Source organism: Plectropomus leopardus, chromosome 8 (genome assembly GCF_008729295.1).
Source record: "Plectropomus leopardus isolate mb chromosome 8, YSFRI_Pleo_2.0, whole genome shotgun sequence".
Taxonomy (NCBI): Eukaryota; Metazoa; Chordata; class Actinopteri; order Perciformes; family Serranidae; genus Plectropomus; species Plectropomus leopardus.
In genome coordinates this window covers 27,857,232-27,877,761 of record NC_056470.1, presented here as the reverse complement: position 1 = coordinate 27,877,761, position 20,530 = coordinate 27,857,232, and the positions used below count along the sequence as shown (strand labels likewise).

The window sequence follows — 20,530 nt, the reverse complement described above, 5'->3', positions numbered from 1 at the left end:
TGTGTTTGAGGTCTCTGCTATTTCACTGCAAGAAGCCAGGGGATGCTAGAGCTATATGCACACTTTGAGACCTACAGCCTGAATTAGGATGACATCACTCTGTGAGAATAAAGCCAATCAAAACATGGTGTAACAGAGGATCCTGGCTGATAGACAGCCGCTGGACGTCCTCATTAGAGCGGCTGCGGGGATCCCCACGGAAGTTTGGCCAGGAGCTGGTGAGAGCTTGGTAAGAGCAGGGTGTGGTGAGATAATCACTGATGGACATCTCTCCTCAGGTGCCCCAAATGCATGCTGGTTGCTAGGGGTGCTGCTTGCTCATTTATCCAGCCGTCTGGCCAACTCACCTGGAGTGATGGGGGAGACGTCAGGAAGGCAGGCTGCTATTTCACGGCCTGTTAAGCGCTAATGCCGCAACATGCCCCGCGCTCCAATTTTAGGGAACAGGGAGCATTACCACCCAACTCAAGGTTCTGTCCGTCTGGACTGTGGACTTGGAGGGTAGTGGAAGGAGGAGAGAAAGGGCAGTTAGAAGAAAGAGAGGTGGGTGTAGGGCAGGACAATGAAAAATCTAGTAAAAGAATTAAAAGACAGGGAAATGAAAGACAGAGAGGGAGAGAGGGTGGAGGAGAGAAAGACACTCAAAGAGAGTAAAAGGTAGAGAGAGGGAGGGAGAAAGGGAGTAGAGCCTGGGTTTACACGGGCTGCTGAGCCAGCACTGCGGAGCAGACAGGACAGCAGCACACACTGACATCTACTCCTGCTACGCTAGGCTGCCTCTCGCAGGCCCCAGAAGGCCCCTCGCTCCCGGACTCGCAGCCTTTCTTTTGCCGGAGCCACTGAACATCACTAGCCTGAACCACCCACAACACTTGTCCTCTCTGCGCACTAAGCCTGGCCCATGTAATAACCACAGAACCTCTATTAAGCACTGGGCGGCTGGGGAATCAGAGCGGCTAGAGCGCAGCGTGAGTGATGTAAAGACTCCCCTGTAAAACAACTGAGGTTATGCTCAAGTTATGTCAACTCTTTGTCTTCTGCCTTGTGAAGGTGTGGTATGAATTATGTATTTAAATGGATCCTTCTCCTCTTCTTCTAAATAGAGTAGTAAGCAGAAATAGATAGCTCTTTATCCTCTCCTGAGGTCTCATACTTTCAGTAGAGAAGGTCAAGTCATTTGTATGTGCTTAGAGTAAACATGACTGTGCATGACGGGTCATGGTTCCCATCACAGGCTGGTTACAGCAGTGATGGATCGCCTCTCTCTGTCAGTCTTGAAGGGTGAGGTGTTTAGAGGACATGACTCAGGCTTTGCAAAGCTGCAAGATGTAGATGTGTACAGGAAAACACAACATGATCTCATCCAGCCCACTCTCATTACGAAGTTCTCATCTCCCCTTTTAAAAGATTTTTTGTGTTTTTGCCTTTATTATGATGGGACATCTTAAGTGTAAAAGGGGGAAAGAGAGGGGATGACCTGAAGCAAACCCTGGGCTGCTGCAGCAATGACTCAGCCTCTGTACATGGGACGCCCACTCTACCACATGATCGAATGGGCGCCCCATCAGCGGCGCTTTTGCAGTACTCTCAGCATAAGATCCCAACACAAATAGCCACCTTTTGCATCCATATGATATGCTGCTGGACGCTGTCAGCTGAAAACACAGCCGAACCGAACCATTTGTAGTGTTATAATATGCTGCCGGAAAGCCGGACGGCACGCACCGCAGCAGCATGATACGCAGACGGTCGATGTCAGTTAAGAACGAGGCCACACTGAACTGTGTGTCATGCGATAATGAGGAAATATAAGGAGCACGAAGGTCCCTATAGGGAGGGTGGAAGAGACAGTGATGAAGCCAACAAATCCTGGGAGTTCGCTTCCCATCTGAATGTGATGTATTTTTCTACACATTACCATGTGCCCCTTTGCCTAAACCTAACCATCCGTTCCAGCATGTATTGACGTTCCACCATTGGTTGCCATGTGCTTTTGTTGCCTAAACATAACCACGTGCAGTGCAATCCGCTTGTGATGACATCACGGCAGCGGCATACTGAAATGTCAATAGCAGATGCAGAAGGATACCTAGAGCATTGTGTATAGACACGGAGGTCCACTGCAAGGCAGGAACATGATGATTTGACATGAGAATGTGCAGTCTCATCATCTTATTTCCTCACCACAACGTGTGCACTGTATTTCCATGTACAGTATGTGATTAAGCAGTAGCTATGGTCCCAATATCTACCTGTGCTCCCTCTCTCTCTCTCTCTCTCTACTCTAAGCTCACCTTCACACCTTGCACTGCTGCTCACACAGCAATTAGCTCTGGTAAATTAGAATGGTTACAACATATTGGAGCCTACTGAGCAAAATCACAGGCTGGAGAGTTACACTCAGTGAACAGCCATCAGTCTTCATGTGTTCGACTCATGATTACACTGTAGTTCATTCTTTATCTTGTGTTGCTGCATACTGTGCAAAACAGGTTTAGTGATGTGACAACTGCATCTCAGCCTCTGACTGCTTATTGCTACTGATGGACATTAAATACTGTAATAGTCACCAGTCGTTAGTCAGTGTTCTTGTCAAGTGTCGACTGGGATGTAAAGAAAAAGCTCATTCTTCAAACACTCAAGGGCCCATTCTGTTTCCAGCACATGTTGCTCCTGTTTCACTCTGGCCAATATTCAAACCACACTGCCACCACAGTGCAGCATTATGGTGCAACATTATGGTACACATATCAGACATGCCGTGGCCAGTCAACAGGACCACACAGAATATATATAGCACAATATCTAGCACATAAAGTAAATCTACAGTACTGCCCTAGATTCAGGAGTCTTTTCTGTTTTATTCTGCGTGATTCCTCACCTTTAGAGTGAATCTACTCAGCTATGGCTTGCCAGGAAATGCCTTTTTTCAATATTTTTTTATAAAGCTGAGACTGTTGGTCACAGAGGTCTGGATATTTTTACACTGTAACACTATGTTTCCATTGTGACAGCTACAAGAGCGCAGAAGAACATGCGCTATCACTGGACAAGAGAGGTACCTAAGATACAGTGGCTGTGATGTTCCAGTTGAGAGTTTTTCGGAAGAAAAACGGCCGCCTTTTTAAGGAGCACTGACTGGCATTGATGCTGGGAAATAGGACAGTGAAATACAGTACAGTATTCTGTTGGGGGGCGTGCTTCTACGTGTGCTGAAGTGGGCCGCGATGATATAGCAGACAGCAGGAGTAAGGTAGATGTGGGGACATTTTCAACTGATCTGTTACAACTTTCTAGCTTCTTCTGCTTTAGATAAATGCTTTTTTATATTGTTAATGCATGCTTTAAGACTAGTTTTGGAAAGAAACTAAGATTTTAACTGTACAAGCCATGTCTACCAGAAAAGAGCCAGTGAATACTTCTACCATATCGTACCACTACTGTCCCAGGGTTTTCCTTCGAGGGGCACTTTGAGGACAGAACTTAAGAGGTCAGTCATGATGCCATATTTCTTTGAATGCCAGAAATTCACAAATATGCAATGGAGGCTAGAACCTGGGTAGAACCGAAGCTGGCCAAAGCGTCAACCACACAGGCAATCTTTGCCTTACAACTTACAACAAACAACTTTTCAAGAGATTTTGCTGTTGCAGACAATTTCCAATGTCATCATGCAATCATGAGAGTTTCGCCTCAGTTGGTGCACGCTCTCCTCATCTTGATTATTTGGTGTAAACTGTCATAAATCTTAATCCAAGCCACTCTCTCGTCATGATGTTACAATAAAATCAAACATGTTTAATATGACGGTGTTTTTAGTCCCGGCTCTTGCAAATAGTAAAGTTCAATCATGTGAAAATTGTCAACCAATAGTTGTGCTGTCTCCAGCACCAAACCAGAAGCAACAAACCAACATGAACAAGTTTCAGTTCTCGTGAAAAAAGAGTCAGTGTTTGATTCAACGTGGATCTGTAGCATTTCTTTAACTAAGAAATCTTAATTTTGAAACGGTGTGGCAGTTCACCACACTGGTAGGAAGTTGAGGCAACAAAATTCAAATTGTAAAGCTTGTAAAGTACAGTAAAGTTTGAAATAATATTTTCCACCAGGAGCAGGGGTAATAATCTTAAAAGGAGTATGGTTGTAGTTTTGCAATTAGTGACCCTGCATGATCTCCAGTCTTTGTAAAAAGTGTTTGACTAAACCTTTGCAGTGTCTTTAGATGTGAGCGGTCTCTTGAAGTTTTGTAGTGTATGTTACACATTAGTGTGATAACCTGAAAGAGCTGTCAGTAAAGGTAAACTCACCCCAAAACACAAGTAAAACTGGCAAGTATGACCCTATTCTGTTGAAGAAAACCAAAAAATACATTGTAGTAGTTTGAGATATATAGATCCTGTACTTCTGTTTTGCTGTTAACATTGAACAAAGTCGACTGCCACTAAGAAGTGCCAGTTCTGCCCTTTATGTAGGACACCAGACCACAAAGGGCAGAGCGCCTGTCAGTACAGGTTTTACATGTATTGACAAAGTATGCTAAACATTACTGTACATAGTCTGTGTTCACTTTGTTAATACAGCCTTATTAATGCAAGGTGGCTGACTAAACCTCCAGTAAATCCAGCACTGTCAGAAACTGGAAAAATATGTAACAGTCCAAAAGGATGGATGTACGTAGTCCCAACAGGTTATCAGACCACTGCAGGACCAGAGATGACACTGAGCTGGCAAAGGCGAAGGAAGAGGCCATTTTCTTGGAGTGACAAATATCTGGAGGAGTACAAACAGAGAGTAGAGCCCCTGTTGGGAGAATGCCTGAGCTTTGTCTTTGTCACACTGTGTGACACAGACTCACAGCACCACTCCCTGAGGTGTGTGGCTATGTGTACGTGAATCGTGTGTTTGTGTGTGTGTAGGTGCACGTGCGCGCGCACACGCACACACACACACACACACACACACACGAACGGGAGACTGAAATCTCACATCTCTAACTCTACTCTATCTCAACTCCTGTGCTTCTGGCATCTGTGCTTGTGGCTAAACATGTGAAAGAGACCAGAACACAAACTTTAGATACTGAAAGCAAAGGAAGTGAAGGAGTCTGGGGCAGAAACTTGCCTGGTCTCATATGTGGGACTGCTGATAAATCAGCCGGGGGTGCCAACACACTGCACTGCCACCACCTCAGGTGGAGCAAGATTGAACCTGGCTGAGCCAAGGACAGATACATCTGGGCCTTTTATGGCAGCGGCTGGTATGGGGAGTGACATGGAGTGAGGTGAGGGAATGCTAGCTCCACAGTACTGCTTTGAGCCAGCAAGATTAATGTAGGCTCTCTGGAGCAAAGGCAACATCCAGAGCCTTAATAAGGTACAAACAATCGGTTCCACTCCACTGGCTTCCCAGGGAAAACTATTGTTGTGCCGCATTGTTTCTTGGTAAGACTCCTTGGAGACACGGGCCGACTGCAGCATGTGACTGTCTCCATTACAGCCAAGGGAGAGCTCACTGTAGACCTGTGTTTGTCTGTGTCAGGGTGAAGGCTGGCTCTCGCCAATCCACACCCCCACCCGCCTGTTTCACTCTCTCTAAATCCAAAATCTTGTAAGCGCACTCACCTCGACTCCCTGCACTTTCAACTTCATGTGATCCTCCCGTGTGGTCTTCCCGTCTTTCCTCTTCTTCCAGCAGTAGCCATCCTTTCTGTACTTCACCTTCTTCCTATTGTACAATATCATCGACCCATTCTGCGGCCTGGATCCGTGGAGACGGGACAGAGAGAGAGGGAGAGCAAAAAAAGATGAGATGAGATGAGAAGAATTTTTAGGCAAAGCTACAGCACAGCTCGGGGACTCATTTTAGAGATGTACAAAGAGGCCCGACACGAGTCTGCGCCAGGCAGAAAATGCACCAGTGACTTAGATGACAAGACTTCTTTATGGTGTTTTTCAGCATTGGTATGCACAGTTTGACAATGAACAAAGCACCCTTCAGCATACATTTCTTCCCAATGAGAAGTGTGTGTGCTGCGAGCCGCTAAAATGACACTCCTTCTCGCAGAGTAAATTACATGAAGGGCAGTGTGTAAGGCAAGCAGCATGGGGGGTGTGTGGCGAGGGGGGGGCTTCGTTTCTTATCGCTCATTCATCCAACTTAAATGAGTTGTGGTGTTGGAAGTCCCTGGGGGGAAGCGAAGATCCTCCCTCACACTCCATTCATAATTCATTCTCCCTCCACCAGACCACAGCCTGTAGGCTCATAATGATATAATGTAACTATTTGATGATAATCTGCCTTTCCACTTCGATTTGTAACAGAGGCATTTGGCGCTCAGCGTTAAACATTAACAGAAAGTGTAGCATAAAACATTTATGACTTACTCGACAATTAGTGAGCATAGTTTTGTGTGGGCTATATTTGTATTTGTGTGTGTTGTGGAGTGGCTATGCATCATCGGTACGAATCCATGCATATGCCACACTGCACATCCGTTTCCCACGCACTTATCCAACACACACACACACACACACACACACACATACACACAGCTGCTATGATTTGGAGCTCTCCCAAATGAGAACAGGTTTGCCTCAGTGTTTGGGGCCTCACAGTGAATGAGTGGGAAAGCCGCCTGCCCAAGCTGCTGAGGAAGCAGTGTAACTGTTGAGGGGGGCTTAACCATCCAGTCAGCTGGTGAGCCTTGTTAGCTTTGTGCTCACTGCTCACATGCATATAGGCTCACGCAGACACAAACACTGTAAAATCTGACCTGTTGATTTTACTTCAAAAAAATCTTGGAACTCGACTGCCTTGAAAAATGTGAGCAAATATAACTATTAATTTCCATTTACTTTATATCTGATTGTTAAGTTTGCTTTAAATTTAGTTATATTCACTTAATTTTGTGAAGTTGTTGCAACTTATAAATGGCAACTTTAGCTAAATCAATCTTCCTACTGTTAAGCAACTCTGGTAAACCAGGTATAATATGCTAGATAGTATCTGTATTCTGCCAAGTCGCAAAGACAAAAGAGCAAGGCAATTACACTTGTCATTTTTAAGTTGCAACAACTTAACAAAATAAAGTAATTACAGCTAAATTTCAAGTAAATTTAACACTTGGATGTAAAGTAAAAATAAATTAAGATTTACTTTCCTTTCTCAAAGCAATCAGTTTCTGAGATTATTTTAAGTAAGATCAACTTGTCAGATTTTATAGTGTAGGACTACAAACAAAAATCTCAAAAAACTCTCATCAAAGCAAAGAACAAAAGCGGGGCTGATTCGTCTCAAACAATGTTCAAAATAAGTTGTTTTGCATTGTTTTGTTGTTTATTGTAAAGTTTTTTTTTATTTCCACTTGGTTTATTTATAACGCTGCATGCATCATTTTGCAGGGCTGCCTTTGGGGGCCAGGGCGTGTGTTTATCTTGGTATCACTCATCAATCATTTTCCCGGCCGGATCTCAGGGGCCGGTGGAGAGGGAGGAGAGAGGGGGGGGAGGTGGGGTCCCTGCAGTCCCCCCTCTGTGGCCCCTGACAGCACCTTCTAATGAGAGACGCCACTCACACACTGACGTGCTCACTCCTGACTGATCTCCCTTCTTCCCTTTCCTCCTCCCTTCCTCTCTCTTCTCGCCGTCAAGTCGACTCAAGCTGTGCACTGGGGACCGTCTTTGTCTCCTCCCTCACCCCGACTCCTCATCTGCACTGTAAAATCTGACAAGTTGATCTTACCTAAAATAATCATGGAAACTGATTGCCTTGAAAAAAAGAAAGTAAATATAACTGTCAATATTAATTCATTCTTAATTTACATCTAATTGTTAACTTTACTCAACATTTAGCAGTAGTGTGTTGTAGTAGTGTTAGCAGCTTTAGTAAACCAAACAACAGAAGAAACAACAAAAACTTGGTCACAAAAGTAAACCAAGGTAATCTGATCACTTGATGATGACAAAGAGGTTTTAGCCAATGATGAGTTCCTTTTTTCTTTACACGTTGTAGAATAAACAAATATGATCGACTAGTTTGCAACCAGCAGAATACAGATATATAGCTCAGACAGATTGATTCAAATAAACTAGTCATTTTTAAGTTGCAACACCTTTACAATATTAAGTCAATAACTACATTTTATTTAAACCTAATAATAAGATATAAAGTAAACATAAATTTAGATGAATAATTATATTTATTATTATTATTGTTGTTAAATATGCAATTATTTTTATTATTTTTACTTTACATTTTTCAAGGCAAATGGTTTCTTTGATTCATAAAAGTAAAATCAACTTGGCAGATTTTACAGTGTGCTTTCTCTCTCAGCTGCTCGTTTCATCTGTCTCAGGATCCCTCACCTCCACTCTCCCACACCTCCCTCTCTCCTGCTGTTTCCTCCTCACTCACTGCCCTCTCTTGTTTAGCACTCAGCATACTTTGCAGAAAACAACTATTAAACAGACATTTTTATTGGTCAGTTTGAAAAGTGGAACTGCTCAATGGCTGTGTGGGATACACACAAAGTATAAATTGTGTTCTAGTTTACAGCATCCGTAATGTCTACCAGCGTGGAGGCGCCGTCATAAACGGCACTCATGAGCTGAGAACTTTTGCTGCAACATACAGATTTGCATCCCAAATGTCGCTTGAAGGACACTCATTTGACATGCCTACATCAGCACTTGGTATCAATCAAACAGCAGAATGGCCCTCTTTCTAACAGTGCGATCCTATTATTTGTTTCAATATCGTTCTGGGGTTTTGTCCTTCAAAAAGATACAAGGAGTGTGTGCTTCTTAAAATGTAGCTCAGCTTGAGACAAAAAGATGGGCGCAGATGAGATAAGGCAGAAAATCAAATGACACAGGGCTATCTGATCTCCTCCAGAGCACTGGAAATTGGGGTGAGGCTTCGGTGTCAGAGGCTCCACGCCGTATTTATCGGCTCTGCGCAAAAATGTATTCGCTCAGCTATTTTTGAGGGACTGTTAGGTAGATGCTATTTTCAATTCAAGGCACTTTGGACCCGGAGGAGAGAGCCTGGGCACCCGGAGTAGGTCTGAGGCAGAGGCCAGGCTAAAATGCATGCTTTGGCAACATAATGTGTCTTCCTTCCGCTGTCTCCCTCTCCCTCCCTCCCACTCATCTCCTACTACTGTATACTTAGGCGTTTCAATTAATCTTATCAGAATTATACATATTTATACATGAGGGGAAAAAGCTAACTGCTCTGTTATCAAAGAAGCGTGACAGGAGGCTCTCTGTCTCAGATGCCTAAATGTGGCAGATTAATATGGAAATACAGGCCCTCTGACAAAGTGCACACAAGCTCCACAGCCGCCTCTCTCCTCTTTGGAGTTTGCAGCGATAATAAGCTTTACCCTCAGGGTGGTGTTAGGCCTTGTCCAGTCCTTTAGGAATCATTCATTTACCCAGGTAATGGCATTCGCTCAATCAGATTTGTTCATTTGAAAAAGTCAGGGGAGGGTGGGGGGTTTATGAGGTTGGTGACGTGTTCGGCATTGGTAACAAGCGGCAGAGCGGCGCTCACAGGCTCACTGTCTAATGGCCGATAGGCACTAACAGAGAGACGGGGAAGCAGCTGAAAGAGACAGACAGAGAGCGACAAATCTGCGCTATCTGTGTTTGAGATTCTCCTGTTCCTACAGCGATCAGTGGGGAGAACCCACAGCTCCAGTGAATCATCCTAAAATCCTTAACTGTTCTGTGAAAACTTTTAAATGACCAATATTTGGACGAGATGGACTGACTTTGTAAAACCCCAAAGATAAGGCTTTATGTGAGAAACCTGTGCATAATTGCAACACTCACATTTCTCCCTCTTGTTCTGCAATGTACATAGTTTTGTTTGGTACCAGCAATTAATGCCTGTGAAATATGGCCATTGGGGAAGGAACTCTATAATTTTAATATCTTTGTTTGTTTGTATACAAAATAAAAAGTCACAAGTAAAACTTAATTTTTTTTTTCACTTTTCCCATGATATTTTTTTGATTACTTTAATTTTTTCTCTTTTTTGGGACCTAATTGATTCTTCACAAAGAGATAGCTGCTGAGAAATGGACTTCATCAATGATGTACCCCCCCTTTTTATTTTTTTTATTATTGTTCTTGTCATCATTATGTATTTATTGTTAATGTATCTATCCTTGTATGCTTCCATTTGTTTACATGCTAACTAGTTTCTTGATCTGTTAATTTATTTATTACCTTTAGGCACTCGATTTGGTTGTGATTTCTAATCACCAAAACAGGCTTGAAGTAAAGTTGTAACTGTCTTTTTTTTTTTATAAATCTTGACTTACTTGTGGCAACTATTAGCTATTCATAAAACAGCAAAACAAAACAACTCCAAGAAATCACAGCACGTCCTCAACATATTACTTATAATACATGAAATTATTGTATTACCGTACTTAGAACCACTCAACTGTATCAAGTTTACTCTTGTCAAAAGGATTAGAGAGAATGAAATATTTCAGTCTTGGTGAACCGGTGTAGCAGTAATAGCTGGGCTCGAGCCCCCCTCCTATTCCCCATGAAGCCCTGGGTTTGATTAATACCATACATGCTGTTTTTCTCACCAGAAAGCGCAACTGGCAGTGTAGCCAGGAGGAGGAGAGTAAAGTAGTAAAGAGGAGGAGAGGAGAAGAGAGGAGAGGAGAGGGCCCCTGGGCACAGACATGCAAAGGGACCCACCACCACTCATACATAAGGGACGCATACAGACTTTTGTGTCATTTTGTGTCTCTTAGTGATTTTTTGTGTATCTTTGTAATTGTTATGCATCTTTTTTGTGGTTTTGTGTCTTTTTGTGTTTGTTTTACGTCTCTGTGAGGTTATTTTGTGTACCATTGAGGTAATTTTGTGTCTCTATGGTAATATTGTGTCATTTCTTTGGTCATTTTGGGTCCCTTTGTGATCATTTTGTGTCTACTTGTTGATTTATGTATCTTTGCAGTCATTATGCACCTTTTTTCTGGTTTTGTGTCTCTCCTAGGTTATTTTATGTTTCCTTATGTTTGTTTTGCGTCTCTGTGGGGTTATTTAGTGTCGACCTGTGGTGGCTTTGTGTGTTTTTGTAGTCATTTGGGTCTGTTTGAGCTAATTTTCTGTATCATTGCAGTAAATGTCTATTATGTAGGTAATTTTGTGTCCCTTGGTAGTCATTTTGTGTCTGCTTGTGGTTGATTTGTGTATCTTTGTAGCCATTATGCATCTTTTTTTTATTGTTTTGTGTCTCTTTGAGGTTATTTTGTGTACCACTGAGGTACTTTTTTGTATTAGTTAGGTAATTTTGTGTCTCTGTGTTAATATTGTGTCATTTTTTTGGACATTTTGTGTCCCTTTATAGTCATTTTGTGTCTGCTTGTGGTTGATTTATGTATCTTTGTACTCACTTGGTAGCTTTGTAGGGTAGAGGATTGGAGAGGAGAGGAGAGTGTCTCTCTTTGAGGTTATTCTATGTCTTTTGTAGTTGTTTTGTGTTTCTTTGTAGTCATTTGGATGTCTTTTAGGTAATTTTGTGCAATTTATTTTGTGATTTTGTGTTTACTGGTAGTCATTTTGTGTGTCCTTGTGGTTGTTTGTGTATCTGAGGAGAGGACAGGAGAGGACAGGAGAGGAGAGGAGAGGAGAGGAGAGGAGAGGAGAGGAGAGGAGAGGAGAGGAGAGGAGAGCTGGGCCGGAGAGGCTTTGAAGATCGGAGGGTGAGCTGGTTGGGGCCTGAAGTGGCTCGGGAGGGAGGCGACACCTGCTGTTCTCAATTACCCATCAGAGCCTTCAGCCATCACAGCCTTTACCTCACTGTGTCAACAACTGCACTCACACCTACTACTCATCCAAACACATCTACACACACATACATTCGGCGTCACACACCAACCCTATTAATATAAATATGAGGCACAAATACGCCCCTGAGCACTCACACACAGGCACATGTACACATACACACCAAGTTTGTGGAAACCCTGCTGCTCCATCTAGGGATAACATTAATAGCAAGACGAGTGACAGAACATCAATAACACGCTGATGCTGGTCATTACCGCTTCTGTCAATCACAGGTAAAACATAGGTCACATGTGTTAAAACACATGTGTGCGTGCAACACACACACACAGACACGCACATATAAGGAGCTGTCGACACTGAGCAGAGGTGTTTCCACATGTAATGTAATTAGACTTCAAGCAACGGTGCTCTATTAGATGGCACATCATCTTTGAGCCGGATGTGTGAGCAGAAAGGTGCCGGCGCCGCGTTGGGAGCTTCTATCTGGACGCATCACGTGCAATTGATGACTCGCAGATAAGCCGCTCCCTTCAGCCCCTGCCAAAGAATGCATCAGGAAGTGGGGCGTTCTCTAAAACTACTTTAAATGTAAATCTGCCACGGCCTCAGGATTGAGATTCATTGTCTGCGCTGCTCTGAACCCTCCAACTCCCCCGCTAGTGTTCGTATGTCGAGACGCCGCAGGTCGCGCACCTCTTTGACTGCCAATGAGGCCTCGCCGCCTGGTCACTGCGAAGCCCACAGATCTTACTCCTCGAGTCCTGAGTGGCCTCAGCCTTCAACCATGAATGCTTAATTATATATGGTAATTAAGGGGGTGGTGGGTCAGTCAGCTGGAACAAGTTATGCAACATTTAAATCACATCGCATCATCCCTTTTTCTCCATTACATGTTAATCTTTTTTCTCTCTACTCTGGGCTGTCTGGTAAATGGTCGTCTTTAAACAGAATTAAGGAGCGAAAACGGTCACATCGACTAAGAGAATTAGATTGAGATGAATCAAGAAGTTTTCCAAATATGATGTCTCCAAGGCTGTACAGATGGAGCGCAATGTTTGTTTACCAAATGTGTTCGACTAAATACAACGGTAATGATGAGAGGGTAGCGGGGCCCCTGGAGTTGTAATTCAGGGTAGGGAGACAGATCGTGTGCCTCCCCTCTTTCTCTCTATCTATACTGCCGATGACTGCCACAGAACTCAGGCCCCGGCCCGCTGCCCTCCAGCACAAAACAGATGTTCCCCCCGCACTTATCTCAATGAAAAAATCACAGACAATTTACAAAGAATATAAATTACGGTCGTAGCTACACGTCAGTCGCTCTGTCCCTATAAGACCTTGTGAAGAGGATAAGGGTGAATTGGTGTGGGAGGGTGTTGGGAGACAACATAAGGCGGATGGAAGCAGTAGGGGAGGGGGGGTTTGATGGTGGTGTTGCTCTTATCTGGTCCACAGCAGCCCAGCAGAATGAGAGGGAGGCTGGTGACTGGCGGTGATGCTGCGCTGATAGCGCTAAGCCGGTTTCATGCACATTTCAGGGAGGCTGCCGTCACTACTCAGACTTAAAGCTCTCAGCTCCTGCCAGTGGATGAGGTTGGGACGTTATTTACAAATAGCCATGTCATACACTGGTTACAACGCTCCATTCTCTGTGTCAACACACACACACACACACACACACACACACACACACACACACATACATAGCAGCAAAGGGGCTAATGTGCAGCTTTGATGTACAGCTTAGGTGACATGGAATTTGAATTTCGGTGCTTGTAAGGTTTTGGCTGTGAAGACATTTCTTATTCACTTGAAATGCACACTGTCGTCCTGTGTGTGTGTGTGTGTGTGTGTGTGTGTGTGTGTGTGTGTGAGCGGATATAATGTGTTTAACTGGGTTGAAATGTTGATGACTTTCAACTGCTTGCTCAAAAGGCTTCCACATCATATTTGTGGTGAATGCTATTTTCAGCCTTTAGTCAGTATGCATATGCTTACTTGGAAATAGCGACTACAGAGACGATGATTCATACCTCGCATCCTCTCCGCTAATCTTCACAAATCATCCGCGGTGTGTCTCAGTGCGTTGTAAATAAAAGGTGCCATCAGAACGAGCTTCTCTATTGCCCCGGCTCCTGCTGACAACTACATGCTGTGTGCATCGGGCATGTGTAGACTTAAGTCCTGTAGCACTGCCTTATTATGACACTTTGTAAAGCGGATGCTTTTGTACTTTCAATAATGCATGGGCAGCAGGGAATTGCGCACAGCCTTATTTTATGTCATGGGGTAGAGTTGCTGTTTTAGGAGCTTACGTTCCTCTGTGGCAAGAAATACTAATGCAATTAAATCCGAGTCGAACTCGAGTGCAGCAGGAAAAGGTCAGGTTTTCATTATTAGTAACAACAACCTTGCTTTCTATTAAAACGAGGAGCAGGAGAATTCAGCCACCAAGTTAATGATGTGGTCATGTACTTTTCAAGAGCACAATTCAGAGCAGAGGATCAAAGATTTTTATTCCTCTTTACTGGATTTCTATTAATGCCAAACTCATCAAGTAACATGGACTTGTGTCACTGAAAGTATTTAGGATAAAAGTGCAAAAGCTGGTTTGGAAATAAAAAGTAAGGATAGGTCAAGGTAAAAAGTAAAAGACAGAGGATCAAAACATATATCTCAAAGCTGGATGACAAACTGCAAAACACTGAGACCTTGAGCCTGTCTGTGCTGGCAAAGGTTTATATGAATTTGCATATTATTATTATTATTGGTCCAAAAAGGTTCATTTTAGCCTACCAGATAATGTTATATAGCTGTGCTATAAAAAGGAACAGCTATATAATATTATTATTATTGCTAATCAGTGTAAAATATCTATCCCATCTCATTACCACTACTCAAAGTGGGGCATCATCCTCAAATGATATGGGCAATGGCGCACCGAGAAAATGTACGTTGATATTACTTATCAATAAATTGATACTTTGCAGAATTTCAACCAGCTTTGTATCATAAAAATGTGGGTAGAGTGTGTGAAAATAAACTGTGGTAAAATTCCCTCAGTCTAACCAGTGCCCAGATATCCCAGACTCCCCCCAGCGAAACTCTGCCGCATGACGCAAAATGTGTCATTCATTGGAGTTTTACTCTAATCAAACAGTAAAACTAGGCAGTGCTGACTGAATATAAACCAAGATTATGTTACTTTCTTGCCTGTCATATTTTCAGAAACATATTTTAGTGCCCTGTTTTGCTGTATTAATGAGAGTTTGTGAACAGGAAGTGGGCACCAGAGGCTGAAAATACTGAGATCAAATTATAAAACCAAGCAGCGCTGAACAAATGCAAACAAAGAGTCTTTTCCTGTGTTGCCTATTTCTCGCCTCAAATGTCCTCAGAAACATGTTTCAGCTTACTGTTTTACTATAATATGAGATTGTTTGTTATCAGTTAGCAGCCATTGTGTCAAACGAACGAGTTCACATTATGTCACCTACCAGCAGGAGTGATTATTGCCTCATTAGAGTGCAGTGCATTCTGGTAGTTGTAAGGTTTTTTTTTACCTCTTGACCAAAAGTAAAGGCTTCAGTCCCTTCCACTGTTTTCTCTGGCCATGTAGCACCAACTTCAAAAGTAGCAAAAAAAGCATCTTTCTTTAGCATTCATTACAAAACTTCTTTAAGAGGCTGTGGCAGTTATTTTTTAGGCAAGCACAAAGGTAGAGGTATTTCTTGAAATTAGACAATATAAGGTATCTGTTTGTACCAACCATGGTGGCATTGCTTGTCAGGAAACAACCTTAATAAAGTTCCAAATTTTGGCAAGAGAACAACTGACATGGCCATTTTTAAAGTTGTCCCTTGAACACTCGCCACAAGATATCTGAATAAAAATGGGTTCTATTTGTATCCACAAGTTTCCCCTAAACCTGACAAGGCTTGTTTCCACTAAAGGTATTGTTTCCCTGAAATCAATGCACTACTTCAACATAAAGCTGTGTATTTATCTTTTTAAGTAAAGGGAGAACCAGGCAAGTTAACTCAAAAGCACACTGAATAATAAGTAATATAATATATTAATTAAGTAAAATAACAAATCGAAGTATATTGGTACGATTCCATTCTCATGTGATGCCATCCATGTGCATATTGGGTGAATGCGGCAGGTACCCACTGGTGTACAACAACACTACAACAGTTCCTGTCCAGCACTGTTCTCAGCTGACGTCGTCCAGCGGCTTTTGCATGTGCGCATAAAAGGTAGCTTTTGGCATTAAGCATTTACGCCAAAAGCACTGACATTGCGGCGTTATTTGATAAGTTTGGAATTAAAACGGGCTGGAAAAGGTTTTGAACGCGCTACTGGATTTGTGGAAGACAAGAGGACATTGGTGCCCACCTTTAGTGAGGGCTATTGCCCGTATCTCCACAGTCCAGGACAGAGACAGGATGGGCAAGGACGGGCTCTCCTCCCCATCATGGCTCATGCCAGACCGAGCTTATGGATCACCTAAACATGGCCCTCCTTGTCTCTCCTCCAGAGCACCACAGTGCCATTGACCTTCCCCTATTGATCCCCCCCAGTGACGGAGCACAGCTAAGGCCAGCTATTGAACCACTTATGATTAATTCACAAATCCTGCCTTGTCCACAAAAAAGGTAAAAGAACAAAGCACAAGCAGTGGGAACAAGTGAAAAGAGGACGGATAAAGAGCCAGCGAGGTCAAAAAAACTCCACTTTTTAAAGTGAGACGGAGTTAGAAGTGCCGCTTTACAAGCTGACCAAGCTATAAAGCACATCTCAGAGTCCCTTCCGTCACAAAAAAAAACATCAGCACAGCGATGGGAGGGGGGTTGAAAAGAGGGAGTAATAAAAAAAAGGAGTGAGAAAGAGGAAAGAGACAGACAGGAAAACAGAGAAAAAAGAGAAGAAGCTTTTCTTCCTCTCCCTTCTCCCGTTTCTTGGTCCTATTTTAGTCATGAGGATAGACCAGTGAGGGCGAGAGGTTGAAATTGAGCTGTAACTCTATCTGTGTGCTGGAGCGAATCAGAAAGTCTATCCCACCTTTCACCTGGGAATCACAGCTCTCTCTGTGCCCTGTCTGGTCGCCATACCAACCACAGCCAGGCATCATGGGATTAATTGGAGCCCAGGGCTCAGCGGCAGCTCAGGCACAGATAGAGAGCGAGGGGGAGAAGGACGGACATCAGCCATGGTCAAGTGATGGTGGCCATGCAGATCAAATCGAATTTCAGGCATTGCTCGCATTGCAGAGATGATACGGTCTCGAGGTAGCGCTAAACATATTGGAGTCCAAGCCACCTCCGCAGTAATGCTCGGATTGGATTCTGGGATGAAGTTCACGGCATAGCGTTCGTTTTCTTCTCTGATCCCTGTGTGTGGTGTGGGGATTTTACACAAACACTGACACACTGTGATTCGCCTCCGTAAACACAACCTGTGCCAGAATGTTGAGTACAGAGCGTCAACAGAGCCTACTGCGTCGTGTATGGTCTTGATATGAGATAAAAGGGAAAATGACAGGTGTAGACGAGTAAAAAAACAAAGTCCTGTTTCCCAGAAAATTCAGTGGTTAAACAAAAAAGATTATCTCTTTAACCCCTTTGAAACATGGAGCAGTATCACTTTTCTTGTGTTGCTTACAGATGTATTTAAACCTTTGAAACCTAAGAAAAAGATGGTGAGATTTAAAAAAAATATGGGGAAAAGGCAATAAGAATCTTGGTAAGAAAAGTCTTCTACAGATTGCAAAAAAATAGTAGATTTAGCAAATTATTTTTAAAAAGCTGGGAATTTATTAGGTAAAGTATCATAGTTATATACTTAACATTATGTTATAGAATTATAATAATTTTAAAGCACTTTTTCCAAGTCTTTGTTGCCTTGTTTTCTTTTTTGATTTTCTTTTTCTTTGTTTTGTGTTTTTTATTTATTTATGTTTGTTTTTTTAACTAATTTTATTGCACTTTTTACTATTTTCTTGCTAATTTAGGGGTGATTTCTTTTTTTCATTGCATTCTTCCCATGTTTTTGGAAGAAATCAGGCTAATTTGCTTAGATTTCAGAGGGTTTAACTGAATAATTGGACTTCTGTTTTTAGATTTGTTTTCAACATTTGACCGCCATCTATTGTTGATTAATGAGCATTATCCACAAGAAAGAAACAACATAATTAGAAACACTTTGGTTGAAAAGAGTAAAAGTGCCTGTAGTTGAAATCTTGGAGTCATAGCATTGAAAGGGTTAGTGGTGATATACTGTGTGTCAATGAGAATGTCAGTGCGATGGCATTACTTTCCGGCAACAGCTAAATCAAATGAAAACACATGCTGGTCACTCCTGTTCAGTTGCTGGCAATTAAAAGCAATGTTCAATGGAAATATTTTCATAAAATGCAGTGGCTGCTCTGCAATCAGTTAATTTATTGATCATCAAGCTGAGCTTTGACTAGCCTTTGGACTGCTGCAGCAGAGCAGTGTGTGGGGCAATCAGTGTGATCCAATTCTCTACAAAACAGATTAAAGCTGCTCAGCTGGCCAAAAGATCAGACTGTGGTTGCATTGGGAAGCTTTCAACTGTGAATGTGTGCAACTGTGTCAGTGTGGAGCAGGGCATCATGGAAAATAGCAGCCGGGCTCAGTGAATTTACTGCACCCTAGTTAAACAAAGTAAAGAAAAAAAGATGAACAAAAAAACATGATGGCTAGCTCTGTTTTCTTATTGGCAATTAAAAGAAGGCCGTGCTCTTTCTGTAGAAGTTGTGGATATTCGGCACAGTTCAAGTTTTGGCCATTGACAATAAAACAGAACGGTGAACAGATAGGTTGCAGTTCTCTTGGCGACGGATGGAAGGATGCGCATCCAGGCATAGGCTAATAAATAAATAATCCTCATGTAAGTGCGTGACTGAGGTGGATGGTGCTGAACTCTGCTGAACACAAAGCATAGCCGTTTCTGAAGTTGACATTATTTGTCACAGACAATACAGCAAGTGGAGCGTGTGGTTAAAATACTTTTATCATGTCTGTAAGTCAAAACAAAGAGACCAATAAAGAGACCATAAAAACCAAACATGGATGTTTAACTTTGATGTTTTAAATATATCAGTCGAAAATGTTTTTCATTCTTTCATGAGCCCTGGCATCTTGGCTTTTGTGCTTGTCTACTGCTACTACAATACTGTAGCCCTGTTTTTTCTAAATTAACAAAATTATTAATTTCAGGAAATTTAGCCATGTTTTCTTCTGAATGATCAAGATCACTATCTCAGAATAAGGAGGGAAACAAAATTACAGCTCTCATTTATGAGACCAGATTCTTATCTCATTAATTTAAAAAAAGAGCAGAAATTTACATTTTTCAATTAAAACGAGGACAGAATCTATTCTTTTTTAATTAACAAGATTCTTATCTAATTAATTTTGAAAAATAAGAGCAGATTTTTTTGTTTGTTGTTAGCTGACTCCATTTCTTAGCTGCTGTGAGCTAATGTTGCACACTGTTGTGCTGTAGCAGGACTGAAGAAAGGCAGGACACTTGGGAATGTGTGCAAACATCACATTTTTGTGAAAATTTTTCTTTAGTTCTTTACATAGATATCCATCCACAGGCTGATACTGGCAACCAAGAAAGTCAGAGAAAGTGTTAGTTTTTTAATTACGTTGCAATCCTGTTTACCCTTTGGCAATTAAAAAAAGATTAATGTATATAAAATGTTACATAATAAATGAGTTTTTTCCCAAAGTGAATGCTTAACGTTTTACTTATTATAATGACACTACTATGAAATCATATACATTTTTGATATGTTTTGTTTTCTGAGTGAAGTTCTGTTTTTATTCCCAGAATGGAGGCAAACTGGAGTAAAAGAAAAGAAATGTATGGTGAGATTGACTGAAAGGAGAGATGAAAGTGAGAGGGCTGTGGTGGTATATGATGTTATGGGTGAGAGTGTTAGTCAAGTGGTCCCACAGGCCCCGACGCTCCCTCACACTCAATTTCTCTGGGTATGTTTGTATATGATGACCCTTGACCTTGGCCCCTGGCACATGTCTGAGATCACTCTGCTCCGTCTCTGATGCATCAGCTGGGGCCAGGACCTCACACACATACACACACACACCGACACACAGCGTGACTGAGCGAAGCAGTGGATAAGTCAACCCTGCTTCTCCTGGTCATACACAAAAACGTGGACGGGCTTTACTCAGACAATGAAGATGATAGACTGTGTGTGTCCCGCTGTGTTTATCTACCGGCGTCCGGCTACAGACTTCCACAGCCATCTACATGTACACACACATCTGAATACACTCATAAAGTAGTCAGCAAGGCACACCTCTAATCATGGCCACCTCTGCCTTTTCATTTTCCAAGTTCAGTGGCCCATTGAGCTCCCACACACTAAATCACATCAACGCTCTCTCCTCCATAAATGATCCGCACACACACAAATTCTCTCTTTCCTCCCTTGCTCCTTTGGTTTCTTAAAAAACATACTCAGACACACAGCACACGCACACATAAATATACAGTCAGAGACACACTCGGCTGGCATGATAGTAGGCATAGCGTAATAAATCCCACACAGCTTGGGGTGGACTAAACACAGATGCAATGAGCATCTAGCCATGCCTTCCAGAGACGAAAAAAGGTGTAACCCCCCCCCCATTCCAAAACCATAAAAT

At 42.4% G+C, this 20,530-nt stretch overlaps 1 protein-coding gene across 1 annotated transcript in view; it reads right to left on the bottom strand.

The window, feature by feature from the left end:
* The window catches only part of camta1a (calmodulin binding transcription activator 1a), a 393,330-nt gene that overhangs the window by 165,841 nt on the left and 206,959 nt on the right, over positions 1-20,530 (bottom strand). Inside the window, exon 5 of the mRNA XM_042492229.1 lies at positions 5,622-5,757. Within this exon, the coding sequence (XP_042348163.1) occupies positions 5,622-5,757 (136 nt within the window). The remainder of the gene's footprint in view (positions 1-5,621; positions 5,758-20,530) is intronic.